The 12,520-nt window shown below is 61.6% G+C and overlaps 1 protein-coding gene across 1 annotated transcript; it reads right to left on the bottom strand.

The window, feature by feature from the left end:
• Positions 1-555: 555 nt before the first annotated feature.
• RASD2 (RASD family member 2) lies at positions 556-11,342 on the bottom strand. The gene is made up of 3 exons (XM_027070886.2): positions 10,926-11,342; positions 5,654-6,047; positions 556-1,902 (listed from the first exon to the last, which is right to left on the bottom strand). Exons 2-3 carry the CDS (start codon positions 5,922-5,924, stop codon positions 1,373-1,375), a joined length of 801 nt encoding a protein of 266 aa, XP_026926687.1. The 5' UTR covers positions 5,925-6,047; positions 10,926-11,342; the 3' UTR covers positions 556-1,372.
• Positions 11,343-12,520: the final 1,178 nt, after the last annotated feature.

Below are 12,520 nucleotides of genomic sequence, written 5' to 3'. Positions count from 1 at the left end.
GAGGTTAAGACACAAAACGTACTTGCTAAGAGCTGACGACAGGCCTTCGGTCTACGGGCTCAAATCCTGTCACACCCAGGACGCAGAAGTCCAGCGCCAGACAAGAGGGAAAGACCCATGAGGAGCTTTCCACCTACCTCTCCGGGCTCAGCTCTGGCTCCCAGCTGCACCTGCAGCACGCCCCCCCCCCCCCCCACCGCAAAAGCTCCAAATGCATGAGACAGAGGGGCAGCAGGGGTGGGTACAGGCCATGCGGGTGAAGGGGAACAGGCCGAGAGGCTGGGGATGGGCCTGGCCTCGGGGTCATAAAGTGCACTGCTCATCCTCTGTTTCCTAGCACACAGTGGACCTGGCACCCTGCAGGCGCTCAATAAATGCTTGAGGAACGAGCACAGTAGAGACGGCGTGGTTCTAGGCAGAGCCCTGCCCTGAAGGAGGTGAAGCGTGGGGGGTACGGGGAGGTGGGGGGGGGGGCGCTGGGACATGTCACCTACCCCCCCCCCCCGAGTCTCAGCCACCTCCTCTGCAAAATGGGGGCAGGAGAAGTAGCCCCATCCCCTGCCCCGTGCAAATGTAAATTGTGAAGCTCATTATCGAGGGCAGTGTCCAGCTGCAGGCAGGCCACGGGGAACCCTGTCTGGGAAGGGGGAGGAAGGCATCCCCAGCAGAGGCGGTGGGTCCAACTTGGGCGGGGGTCTGGCCAACGAGGCGTCAGTAGCTTTTACAGTACAACGATCAGCAACACACAACCAGCAGACGAGGCATCCGCCAGAGGGACGGCCGTGGGCCGGGAGACGTGGCCACGCCCCTCTTCACACACACAGCCGCCACTGGCTCACGTCCCCGACCGACCGGGACGGCTGGGGGCCACCCTGGGGGCAGGGGCCCAAACAGCTGAGTCGGAGAGGGCGAGAGTCTGGGGTCTCAAGCAGCACGGCGGAGACCCCGGGAGTCATTTCCACCCGTGACCGTTCCAGAAGGCTCCGTCCACGTAGGGATTCCGGCCCCTCCCGCGTCAGCGTTTCCTCCAACCCCAAGGACGAGAAGGCTCTGACTTGGGGACCGGCACAAGTCCGGATGTCTCCCACCCTTGTCCCCAGCCCCGCAGTGACCTGTCCCCACGGGGAGGGGCTAAATGCGCCGGGGGGGGGGGAGAGGGCACCTCGAAAAAAGCAGAATCAGAGGGAAGCGGCGAGGAGGCAGAACACACAGAGGTCAGAGGCTGGGGTACCCCGGTCTAGAGCCGGAGGCCTTCGAACACGGCTGCCACTGGGGTCTCGTCGGGGGCAGGGGGCACGGGCAGCGGGCACGGGGCGGGGGGGGCACTTCCCGGAAGGCACCGCCCAAGCGCCCACCCCGGCGTCCCTCCCGCTCACTGGATGGTGCATTTGTCCCTCTCGCGGGCCTGGCCCTCCCGAAGGACCTTGGCCTTGATGTACTTGAGGTCACTGTTGACGCTGGGGCGGCGGGCAAAGGGCGAGACCATGCCGTAGGCGTCCACGTCCTTGACGCGGCGCATGCAGAAGGGCCGGGGGTGGAAGGCGTCGCCGTACTGCACGGAGATCTTGCGGTGCAGGGCGGGGCTCATCTCGTGGGGCAGCTTGGCCATGCTGAAGAGCACGTAGAACATCTCGTCCACGTTGGTGTTCTTCTTGGCCGACACCTCGAAGTAGGCACAGTTCTCGTCCCCCGACACCAGCAGCTCGGCCTCGGTGGCGGGCACCTGGCGGCACAGCTCGCCATGGTCGTTCTTGTTGCCGCAGATGACCATGGGCAGCTCCCCCGCCTCCTTGGTCTTGTTCTTCAGGCAGGACTTGACCTCCAGGATCTGCTTCTGGAGTCGCTTGACCTCGTCGAAGGACTCCCGGTTATCCAGGCTGAACACCAAGATGAAGACATCCCCTGCGGGGAGAGGGACCCCAGGTGGTGAGGCCGCCCCCCCACGCCCCCCCCACCCACTCCCACCGCCCCTCCCCTCGCTGACTCCGCCCTCCCAGTGAGTCTATGGGGGAGTCACTCCTCTCCCCATTTTCCAGAGCTGGAGGCTGAGGCCCAGAGGGTTAAAGCCCTTGACCAAGGGCACATGAGCTAACGTGTGGCACAACGCAGTTAATTCCCCCTACAGTTCCCCGCAGAGCTGGCGGTGGGGTGAGTGGCTTGCGAATTCGTGCAGACTGTGTTAGAGTTATCATAATAAATACAATTTCCATGACAGCAGGGGTCTTGCCGGACTTGTTCAGTGCACATCCCCAGGGCCTGGATAGCGCCTGACACGTCGTAGGAACTCAGAGCACTGGCACCAGTCAGGCCTAGGCTTACATCCTGCCCCCGCCACTTACTGGCCACGCAGCCCTGAGCGGGTCCCACGGCCTCTCTGAACCTTCATTTCCCCATCTGTCCCACAGGGATGAAATACAGCCTCCCGGCAGGGCTTTTCACAGGATACTGAATGGAGTGTGGCACGTCCTCAGAGGTCTTAGGTATGGAGAGGACAATCAGAACACGCCAGCGTGGGTTCCTCCCCGGCTCCTCACAAAACCTCCTTGAGGGGGCTTTCGTTACCTTCCTGGTGTCGGTGAGCGGAGAGGGGCTCAGAGAGGGCCCAAGGTCACACAGCATGAATGTGGCCAGGCCAAGATTTAGACCGCTTCTATCCTCACCCGGCCGGTGCCTGGCACACGGAGATGCTCCCTGCTTCTTGAATAAATCATGGACCAATGAGCACTAGCCTCCGAGACCCAGGCGGTCCCTACTTCCACTCGCTGCATCACTCAAGACGGGTCCCTGGGTCTGAAACGGGCAATTTGGAGGTGGCTGCGGAGCCAGGGAGAGCACAGGCAGTGCCCACATCCCAATTTTTAAAACTTACTACAGGGATCACAAGCTCACGCCCAAAGCACCTTCTCTGAACTTTGGCTTCAACTCATAAGAACCCGGGGGGAGATGCCCAAATCCCTGTTTCCCAGACGAGGAGACTGAGGCTCAGGGGGGTCGGTGACTGGCCCAGCGTCTGGAGAGGAGAATCCAGCCATTCTCCCTTCTGGAAGCACGGCTGCCTCCTTTCTGCGGACCCCCAGAGCACGGCATTTGTCCCGCCATAACAGCGCATGCCACATTCGGAACCATGCTCCGGCCAGTGGGTATGCCCCTCACCAAGAGCTCTGGAGCAGAGGGAGACAGTGTCACCTGCGTCCTCATCCCCCAGGGCCCCGCACACAGTGGGTGTCCATAAAGCTGGGCGAATGGGTGTGATGGGATGGAAGGAATGGGGGGTGTGGGCTGTTTAGAGAGGTGCTTGCAAAAGGCAGCCCCAGGCCTGGCGACCGTTTCTGCCTGGGATGCCAACCCCGTCCCATTAGGCTAATCCTGGGCCCCTGAGGACTCGGCGGCCTTGACATATTCAAATGCAAGACTGCAATGCCAAGCTTCAGAGGCAGCCTGGCTGGCAGCTGGAAAGAGAGCTGGCGGCAGAATTAATGGCTTTCAGAGTTTCCTTCTGCACCAGGTTGGAAAATGAGGCACGAGCTGGTGAGTGAAAAAAGCAAGCAGCAGACAGATGTGTTCCGAATGATAAGTGCGCGTTCAAAAGAGACGGGCGAAAATACTCCCTATTACAAACAGGATACAAGTGTAAAGGTCAGTGTGTTCATGGAGGGGGGTGGGGTCCAGAACAGTCCCCACCAGACTGAGGGGGTGGGCCACTTCCAGAGAGCCTGGAGCTGGGGACACAGGTCAAGGGGGCTTTTTAGGCTTATTCGGGTTTATAGGAGGGTGTGTTTGCATATTATTTGTGTCATTCAAAATTAATTTTGGAAATACGCACGTGGTCCTGCTCCACATGGCTCTCCCTCCCTCTGGTGTTAGCCTTTGTGACATCAGCGGGCACCCAGTCCCCTCCCCAAGGCAAGGAGAGCTGACCTCCACGTGTTGGAAGTGTCCCCAGTGCCTTCCTTCAGTCCCCACAGCCACACTGCGGGGGGAAGCAAGCTTATGTCCGTTGCACAGCCAAGGAGACCGAGAATCGGACCCCGGGTCACACAGGTAAGCCGTGGTGGAGCCAGGACTGGAACCTAGGTCAACCCAGGGCTCCTTCCATCCACACAGTACCTCTGCAAACCACGGGGTGGGGGGTGAAATGTGATCTGGGTCAGACGGTCAGCAAGGACAGCCCGCAAGAAGAAGCCATCTGCCCAGGGTGCTCAAGCACGGGGCATGGCCAGGGTGTAGGGGGAGAAGTCCGCACAGCACGGGTTTCTTGGTGCAAAAGCATCTCGATGTGGGGGGCTATTTTAGTGATGGCTAGAGGGGTACTTGCTCATTCCTTCCCTGCATCACTGCCCAGCCATGGGAGAAGGATGCTTAGGAAATGGCTGCGTTGGGGCATCTGAGTGGCTCAGTCGGTTAAGCGTCCGGCTTCGGCTCAGGTCATGATCTCACGGTTCCTGAGTTCGGACCCCACGTCAGGCTCTTGCGGACAGCTCAGAGCCTGGAACCTGCTTCGGATTCTGTGTCTCCCTCTCTCTCTGCCCTTCCTCCATTCACGCTCTGTCTCTGTCTCTGTCTGTCTGTCTCTCAAAAATAAACATTAAAACGTTTTAAAAAGAAAACGAAATGACTGACTGCGTAGCCCATAGCAGGCACTCTGTAAATGCTGGGTTACGATCGTTGTTTATTGAGCACTCACTATCTGTTCAGCAAGCATGTTTGCTGTATTAACTCACTTCATTTCCACAGTGGCCTGTGGGGTGGGTGCTGATGTGCGGCTCTTACAGAGAGAAAACCGAGGCGCAAAGAGAGAAAGTTGCTTGCCCAGAGGAATAAAACCGGGAAGCAACTGCCCCAGGCAGACGGGTTTCGGGCTGCCCTCTTGGCCACCGCGTGAAACCGCCTTAGGAAGGCAAGCATCGGCCAGGTCCCACCTCTCCACCTGCCCCCTTAATCCCCGACAATCTCTCTCTGGCCGCCCCAGTGTTCCCAGCAGGGCCAGCAGACTACAGGACAGGTTAGTGGTAGAGAATAAGCACCCGACTGCCACGGACCGCCTGTGTTACCGCCTGGAGTAGCTTAACCTCTCTGGGCGTCGCTCCTCCCACTTGCAAAGTGCAAAAGACCCGTCTCCTAGGTTAATTGTGAGGATGAAATAAATCCATGCTAAGCTGTAAGAACAGGCCCAGGCACACAGCCCTCAGTACGTGTTAGCTATCGCCACCACCATTCCCGTGACCATTGCCGAGCCCCCAGCATCACTCTGACTGGCCATTGCCCCGGTCCCGCCTTTACTGCCCTGAGAGGCAGCGATGGCCTGGGGTGTCCACAGACCCGAGCCCGGCAGACTGACCGCGGGCCCCGGAGCCCTGTGGGGCCACCTCCTGCAGGAGGAAGGCAGGAGCCCCTCTGTTCCCCGGAGAGGGACCGCCCCAGGGCCTGCCTGTGTCGGCTCCCGATCTGGAAGGTGGCACCACGGTCACGGGTACTCGGTCCACGGCCACACAGCGCGGAATCTGGGCCCCAGCTCCACCACCTGCCCGGCGACACCTCTCTGACCCTCATGAGGGGGCTCTGCTGGGAGCTTCCCTGCAGACGGCAGACACGCCACGCGCTCTGTCCGCACGCGGTCCGCTGCTGAGCGCGCACGCCCGCCCCCAGCACCCACCTGTGAGGATCGACAGCCTGCGCATGGCAGGGAAGGGGTGGTTGCCGGACGTGTCCAGGATGTCCAGCTGGTACATGTCGCCCCGGATGTTGTAGACCTTCCGGTGGAAGTCCTCGATGGTGGGCGTGTACTGGTCGTCGAAGCGGCCGTTGAGGAAGCGGGAGACGATGGAGCTTTTGCCCACCCGCGAGGCGCCCAGCACCACCATGCGGTACGAGTTCTTGGCGGGCACGCTGAGCGTGCAGTTCCCGCTGGACAGGGTCTTCATCATGGCTTGGGACTGCGGCACAGAGCGGGGAGCGGGTGTCAGGAGGCCCTGGACCCGGCCTTGCAGCCTCTTGCTGGCGGCCTTGGCCTCCTCTGCGCGGCTCCTGTCTGGGCGTCCGTCTTCTGTCTGTAAGACGGGGGCGTTAGGCTCGGGCGTCTCTAAGGGGCCTAGCAGCTCTGCCCGCTCGTTCGTTCGTGCCCTCTGAGGCCTCCTTCCTCCTCATTCACCCCCCTCACGCGTGCCCTCGGTCGCCCTTGCGGCCATTCACCCTTTGTTGACTCCGGCCCAGAACCGCTGGGGCCTGATTCCTCACTTTACCACCCGTTCGCTATTGCTCGTGGGCAAGGAGCTTAAGTTCCCTGGGAGTTACTTTTTCCCAGCTGTAAAAGGGACTCGGCTCACAGGGCTGTGGCCCACGCTGAGGTGGCAAAATGTTAAGTAACTCCTGCTAGAACCTGACCTCTCCCTGGTCCTTCCGTCCTTTTCCAACTCGGGCCTCCCAGGAGCTGTGACTCCAGGGCACGACCTGGAGTTGGCGCTAGAGAGCATTTCTTGGGCCCGGCGGGCTGTGGCCTTTCAGCCTTCCCAGAAACGGGGAAAGGCCGTGTCCAGACCACATCCTCCCCACCCACCCAGGGCCCAGCGATTTCACCCCCAGCCCCTGGGAATTTGCTTACTGCCAGGAGACCCAGAGATCTAGACTAGGGGACATGGGCCAGAGAAATGACCCAGGAACAGCTCAAGTGCCTCAGAGCTCCAAGGGCTACCCAGAACTTTCTATGGGAGCTTCCTGGGCTTGTGGAAGAGGCTGAACTGGATCCCAGCTCCAAAGCCCAAATGGAACATAAATAAGCCCCCAGAGGCCAGTCCCGGCCCCGCCACCCTCCTTTCCTATGTCAGCACCCACCAGAATCCCCTTAGAATCTCCGAGCCCATCGCTCTGTTGGAGCTCTGCTGAGATCTGCCTCCAATTCTTAGCTCGTGCTAGTCCCTCTGCCAGAACACTCTCTTCTCTTTATGTTTCAGGGCCTGGCTCAAATATCACCTCCTCTCAGAAGGCTTTTCGCTCCCTGCCCCACCCCAGCAGGAATCCCTCCCCTCTCTAGGAACTAGAAGTGGATACAGGCCTGCTGGAGTAGCGATCCCTTCTGCCCTCAGCCGTTGCCATGCACGGTTGTGCAGGCTGGGCACTGCACAAGGCACCCAGCTGTGAGGGAAAGGGGAGGGCTGTCTTTGTGGAGTTCATCTGCCCAGAGGAAGCACCTTTTTCTCCATGTGCACAGGGAGCTGTACATGCTATCTACAGCTGGTCCCCCCCCCCCCCCACCTTCTGGCTGCCCCAGCGCAGTAGCCTAGAATGCCGCACCCACTCACCCGAAGGCTCTCTCCAACCTCATAATGTTCTACGTCTGCCATTATGCTAAGAGACTGGAGGTGGAGAGATCCCCTGGCAAACATCCTGTGCAGGGCATTCAGGCACCTGTATCCGCTCGCCCTGCCCCACTGAGAGCCACTGTGCAGTAAACCAGCTCTCAAAAGGATCTTTTTAAAAAGCTCTTATTGGCAGTGTTTGTCAATCTCTGCGGCATACGCATTCCCAGCACGGCCAATTCCAAGCTACCAAGAGGACCTCGATGAATGAATCGCAAAGAGGTGCACACACAATAACCCCACTCAGCACACCGCTGACCCTGAGCCTGGAGCTGTGACCATCACCATTAGCCCAGCCCCTGCCGTGTGCCAAGTACTGTGCTAAGTACAGGACAATCAGGGTAGCTGACATTTACCGCGCAGTCAACAGAGGCCGCAGCGTTCTAAGTGCTGAGCGTGGAATAAGTCGTTCCATCCCTCAGGAACCCCAGAAGGTAGGTGGTGTTACCCCAGTTTACAGAGGAAGTTACTGAGGCACAGAGAAGTTTAGTTAACTTGTTCATGGTCACACAGCCAGTAACCAGCAAAGAGAGATCTGACCCCAGGCGGTGTGCCCCACGCAATGGCGTCTCCTCACCACCTGCCGACGGGGAAGAGATCACCTGCCCATTTCACAAATAAGGACCCTGAAGCTTAAAGGTCTACATGAATGGGCTCTGTAGTTCATAAGGGAGCCAGGACAGTGACTCCGAGGCGAAGATCCCCACATCCCCCTCCCCCCAATTCACGCCTGCGGCCCTCTTTCCATTTATCCCACGGGATTCCGGTGCCATGTCCACAGCAAGTGCTCAATAAATGAGCCATGAATGAATGAAGCAAGTGGGTCTGCCTCTGGAGCTCACCCGAAACCTCCTTCTGAGGCCTTCTCCCTCTTCCTCCTCCCACCTGGCTGGCCCAGGTGCGGTGCTGAGGAGGGTCTCGGTGCCCCGGGAACACCCATGGGCGCGCGGTGGGGACAGGGAGGCCGCAAGACCAAGAGCAGTGAAGGCTTCTCCGTGTCCTCTGGGGCTGGCAAGGCAGCCTGGGCCTTCAGAGATGGGGGGAAAGAGGCCCCACGCCTCTTTTCCACGACAGCCCCCTCCCTAGCCCCTCTGCAGGGAACTTGACTCTGCTGGTGATCACCTCTGTTTAGGCAGACAGGGAAGGAGGCCAGCAGCCCCCAGGGACAATGTTGGTCTCCATCACCGCCTACCCAGCCTCTAGCCCCGGGGGCTCCTGGTACAGATGTGCGCATATCAGTGCCTGGATGGGCCTGAAGTCAGAGAGAAGAGGCAGAGAGTCAGGGAGGAGACAAGGCATCAGAAAGAGGCAAAGAGAGAGGGAAACACGGCTTTCTTCTCCGAGAGGAAACTGTGACTCTTCACATGGCCTCAGCCACGTGGGGCTGTGTGAGGCACCCAGACACCTGGACACCAGGTGACAGCGATTCCGTGGGCTCCACCTCCCGTCCCCGCATCCTCCCTCCCTCTCCTGCCCCAGAGGAGGCACTGTGGGCAGCTGTGGGCCTGGCTTCTCTCCTCCCTGCACCCTCAGCCGGGGCCGCCCAGTGAGAAGCAGGTGGGCATCCGAGATCAAAGGGCCCTTCCAGAATTTAGAGCCTAACCCTGGAGGCTCAGAGAGTGGTCAATGGGGACCGCTAGCAGCACAAGGACCCAAATGCAAGTTCTGGGTCACTCAGCTGACCCCAGCCCGGGGCCATTCGAAGGGCACCCAGCGGAGGGGGGGGGGCAGAAAGTCCCAGACCAGGGATGGGTGGAACCCCACTTGTCAGAAACAGCCCCCCCCCCACAATCCCCGGGGGAACAGCCAGGCGGGCTCCCATCATGCCGGGCACTTCGTGTTCCTTGTTCCAATGACTTCACAACGGTCCCGTGAAGAGCAGACCAGCATCAGTCTACTAACTGATGGGCACACTGGGGGTCGGCCTGGCTGACTCACACAGATTACCGGCCAGGCCAGGATTACAATTAGGCTGATGGGCTCCAAAGCCTGGGCTCTTACCTCTATAAAAACCTGCCCCCTGGCCAAAACCAGTTTTTCTCAAAACAGTGCCTGACTCAGGGAAGCCTCAGCTGGAGTCAGGCAGAGGAATGACCCCTGAGGCCTATTATACACCCACTCCCTCTCCCTCCCTGCAGACAGCTGGGGGCAGGCATTCTGCCCAGGACTCACCCCCAAACCCTGCCCAGCCGGCTCCTAGCCGATGCATCTGTGGGTTCACCCCCTTCTTCTCCCCCAAACCTCTCCCTTCAGGGCCTGCCTGGAAGATGGAGGGGATCAGATGGACGAGGACATCAGGACAGGAGTCTGGACGTGTCCTTCTCCCCGGGGGGACCCCAAAGCTTGTTCACAGAACCAGTGCTCCCCCTCTCCCTCCCACACACCTCAAGCCTCCTCCATTAGCACACATGCCAGCCTCTCTGGACGGACACGCTATCCACTCGCTCCCATCCCCACACTGAGGGGTGTCCTGGGGGCTTTGCAAAGCCAACCCCATCACCCTTGGCAGCTCGGGGTGGCAGAAAACAGGCAGGCTGTCAGCTTCCGGCACACCAGCCCTGCCTCTCACCAGCTCAGCAAATGGTTTGGGCCGGTGGTGCTGGTCATCTATCAACTGGGAACTGCAGAAACAAACCTGGAGTGTGGCCCGGATTGTTCAGCGAGAAGTCTAGAGGCTAATACAGCTCCTGACAAGTGGGTTCCTTTGAGGCACCTCCTCTAGGCATTCAAGGGGCCAGGTGGAACAGCCAGGTGGCATAGGACTGGAATGCAGGCAGAGGTCTTGGGGGACCCTGCCTTGTCACTGCAAGCCTGAATCATGGGCTCCTGAGCCGGCTGCCCCTTCCCAGCCTGGCCTCCGACCTGCCAGGAATCCAGAACATCCTTTGTTATCCTCCAAGGAAGCGGGGCAAAGGGAGAAGGCAGAGAGAGCCCCTCAGAGGTACTTGGAGGCCCTGTGGCCAGCCGAATGTAGGACACACTTCCAGGGAAAAGAATCACTCAGGGAACTTGCTTCTTGCACCAACCCCCCAAAAAGCTCAAGACATGCCGAACAAGGAAGGTATTGCTTAATCTTCCCTCCTCAAAGGAAGTCCTCACCAGGGCTGGGGGGGGGGGGGGGGGGCGGCACCAGGGAGCTCCATCCAGGTCCACAGGCAGCAGCCAGCTCAGGAAGGGAGTGGGAGTGTTTGGGGAAGGTTAAGTGCCACTTCCTCCCTGAGCCTCAGTGTCCTCCTATTTAAATGGCTATTGCTCTAGGTCCCTTAAACGGAAGGCTCCTAGCTACACATCTAGCACATAGTAGAAGCTTAGTTAAGTCTTTCCTACCAGGGAGAAGTAAAGGGCCCAGCACTCAGCCGGACCCATAGTAGGTGCTCAACTAGTATCATTTGCTCTAGATATGTAAAGTTGCCTATGATCCCGGCACACAGCAGGTGCTCGATCGGTTTAACTGTCCCTGGTCTTGTAAAGCTTCCTCTAGTCCTCCCCCCGCCCCCCACAAGCCTCCAACCTTTCTTCCTGGCTTCCCCCATTTCAGCCAGCCCCCCAGTTCTGTTGGGGTCTCTCTCCTACCTGAGAATGGCCAGCCGGGCCTCTGGCACGGCTTGGAGAGCTGCCTGGAAGCGCCTGGAGGTGCGGGGAACCGCCTGCCTCTCCAGCCTCCGCCGCCGCCGCCGCCGCCGCCGCCGAGGCTTCCTGCAGCGGCTCCCGGGTCACTGCGCCGAGCTCCTCCTCTGCGCGGCTGGGGGCGCCGAGCTGGGCGCGGCCGGGCGAGGGGACGCGGGGAGCCGGTACCCCATGGGTGGGTTCTGAGGGCTCCGAGGGGCCTGGGCGCCGGGGGGGCTCGGGCTCGCCGCTGCCGACCCCGCCCTGCCCCGACCCGGGGGACTCCTGCTGAGCCAGGTGCCCGGAGGCGCGGGGACGTCCGATCCCGGGGTCCCCGCCTAGGTCTCCGGGGCTGGGGGAGGGTGGTAGGGACGACTCCGGGGCTTAAAGAGGGTCCTCAGACACTCCTGGAGGGTCCTTTGGCGGTGTGTGGGTGCGTGCGGGTGTGCGCGTCCCGAGTGGGCGAACCTGTGCTGGCCGCCTATGCCACCTTTTCCGCCCGCGCCAAAGGGGTTCGCTCGGGTTGGGGGTGCTGCCCGTCTCGCCGCGGCCTCCTCCTCTGCCTGCAGCTCTGCAGCTGTCCCCGCGCCAGAGGAACGGCTCCCTTCTCCCGGCGAGGCTACGCCAGCAGCCGGAGGAGGAGCAGGGCGCTCGGCTCCGCGCGCGTGTGGGAGGGGGCCTTGAACGCCGCCCCAAGGTTTTGCACGTAGCTCCGAGTTAGCCTGAAACCCGCTCCTCCTCCCACTTCACCTCCTCCGGCCCCCAGAGGAGGCGAACTTTCTGCGGGCCCTAGCTCCTCCCTCCCTCCCTCTCCCGGAGGCGAACGCCCCTCTCTCCCGCAGGGCGAGGTCAATGCCCTCCCCCCCCCCCCGCCCTCAGGAAAGCGGTGGCAGCCGAGGCTCGCGGTGGCACACCCAGGGGCAGAAGCCCAGATCAGGCTTCGGAGCGTGCCTCGGTGGACCCTTCGCTCAGGGTCCGCCCGCCCCCTCCGCGGCCCGCGAGCAGCCAGTCCAGCCGCCCTGCGCCCGCTCAGCCTGCCGGAGCCCGCTCGCCCGCCTTCCCCGGCGCCCCGCCCCCGGCACTTCGCTCGGCCAATGGGCGGCGGGTCCCGCGGCCTGGCCCCGCCCCGCCCGCCCCTCCCGCGGCCGCCGGGTCGCCGCAGTCTGGCGCTCCGCGTGCCCGGGCGCGTGGGGTCGGGGCAGCTGGTGGGACGGCCGGGGACGCGCACCGTGACCGGAAGGCGGGATCTGCCTGCGAGGCTGATGTCTGCGCGCGCATACACACGCACCCCGCGCCGGCCGCAGGTGACCCCGAGGGTCCCCCCCCAGCCAGCCGCCCGGGGTCCCCAGCCCGCGCTCCAGGACTCCCGCGCGCTCCTCCATCGCGGAAATGCCCAGGTGCCCTGCCGGGTGCCCAGCCCGCCCGCCCCGAGCCGCCGCCACCTCACGCCCGAGATCGCGGGACCCTGCGGGATGGCTCGTGGACCCGCACGTGCCGCCCGAAGGAGCCGCGGAGTCGCCTTGGCCTCGCGCGCGCCTGAGTGGAGGTCGGCGCGTCCGGGT

This window comes from Acinonyx jubatus, chromosome B4 (assembly GCF_027475565.1).
Source record: "Acinonyx jubatus isolate Ajub_Pintada_27869175 chromosome B4, VMU_Ajub_asm_v1.0, whole genome shotgun sequence".
In the NCBI taxonomy this organism is placed as follows: Eukaryota; Metazoa; Chordata; class Mammalia; order Carnivora; family Felidae; genus Acinonyx; species Acinonyx jubatus.
Note: the sequence above shows the minus strand (reverse complement) of the source record. Positions and strands in the feature narration are given on the sequence as shown.

Coding starts and splice junctions, on each gene's coding strand:
- RASD2 (XM_027070886.2), bottom strand. CDS start 5,924: ATGATGAAGACCCTGTCCAGCGGGAACTGCACGCTCAGCGTGCCCGCC. Junction 1,903..5,653: donor CAGGCTGTCGATCCTCACAG/GTGGGTGCTGGG, acceptor CTCTCCCCGCAG/GGGATGTCTTCATCTTGGTG.